Genomic DNA, 1,186 nt, shown 5'->3' on the forward strand with positions numbered 1-1,186 from the left:
TCTCTCTCTCTCTCTCTCTCTCTCTCCCTCTTTCGCTCTCTCTCTCCTCTCTCATTAGATTAAGTACGGCTCTAGACGAGGATCTCTAGCCAGCGTATCACAGAGAGCTTGATACTTCATTGGGGCGTACTCTTTAAACCTGTGTGTTGGAGGAAACATATATTAACAGAAGCAACAAAAAAAGAAAAATCTGTACCAATTTGTTTGTTTGTTTTATAGTTTGTTTTATATAGATTTTATTTTAGTTTTAAGTTGTTGGTTTTTTCTAATGTTATTGTTATTATGCCCTATAGACACACTTTAGGTCAATTAGAAGGCAGCCGTCCGACCCTGTCGGTACTGGCTAACCCGAGCCAAGAGGTTTACAACATCTCTGTAGAAAGACCAAGATAAGCAAGAAAAAGTTCCCTAAATTGAACTCGAGTCTCCTGCACGCGACAGCGAAGCGCCAAGCCGCTATACCACAGAGGCCAGTGGACTGATGTGAGTGACATTAAGGTGGAGCTTTTAGCCATTGTGCATGAAACACGTGGGTTCGAATCCTATCAAGGGAAGTCAGTTTTATCAAGTATATCCCCGTCTTCCTGTATCTCACTCGGTCAGGTTCACAGGCAGGATCGAGTTAACCAGCTTCTTTGGTGGTCTAAAAGGCATTGATAGGAGGAGTCAATATTAATTTACAATTAATCAATCAAAGATTAGAGATCACATATTTCGAGATTAAAATTCGTCGATGGGCCTAAACGGGTGCAGATTAGACAATGTGTTCTCAAATTTGAATAAGAATAATATTATGTGAATTCATGGTCAATGGAGTGATTATAGATAACTGTCTGCATGTCTCTGTGTCTGTTTGTTTGTCTGCTGTCTGTCTTCCATTATCTCGTAACAAATCAATTAATGAAAGTCACAGTGGATAGAAAATTCAGTTCACTCCTTCATCTAGCTACAAACTGGTATAAACTATTCTTATGTTTGAAGATGAAATATGCAGCCAGGGATGTCCATTTCAAATAAAAAGTTAAAATTAGATACCCCCAACCCCCCTCTCCTCCAAAAAAAACAAACAACCAAAACATGTCGATAGATATGCATTATTTTTTAAAATCTTAAAGAACAAATAGATAGATAGATAGATAGATAGATAGATAGATAGATAGATAGATAGATAGATAGATAGATAGAT

At 37.7% G+C, this 1,186-nt stretch overlaps 1 protein-coding gene across 1 annotated transcript in view; it reads right to left on the minus strand.

Annotated features, from left to right (window-relative positions):
• Nucleotides 1–8: 8 nt before the first annotated feature.
• The window catches only part of LOC101850648 (dynein regulatory complex subunit 7), a gene marked incomplete in the record, with an annotated part of 23,582 nt that continues 22,404 nt past the window's right edge, over nucleotides 9–1,186 (minus strand). The window contains 1 exon segment of the mRNA XM_013082449.2: nucleotides 9–139. Coding sequence (XP_012937903.1) covers nucleotides 55–139 — 85 coding nt within the window.

Source organism: Aplysia californica, unplaced genomic scaffold (assembly GCF_000002075.1).
Source record: "Aplysia californica isolate F4 #8 unplaced genomic scaffold, AplCal3.0 scaffold00175, whole genome shotgun sequence".
Taxonomy (NCBI): Eukaryota; Metazoa; Mollusca; class Gastropoda; order Aplysiida; family Aplysiidae; genus Aplysia; species Aplysia californica.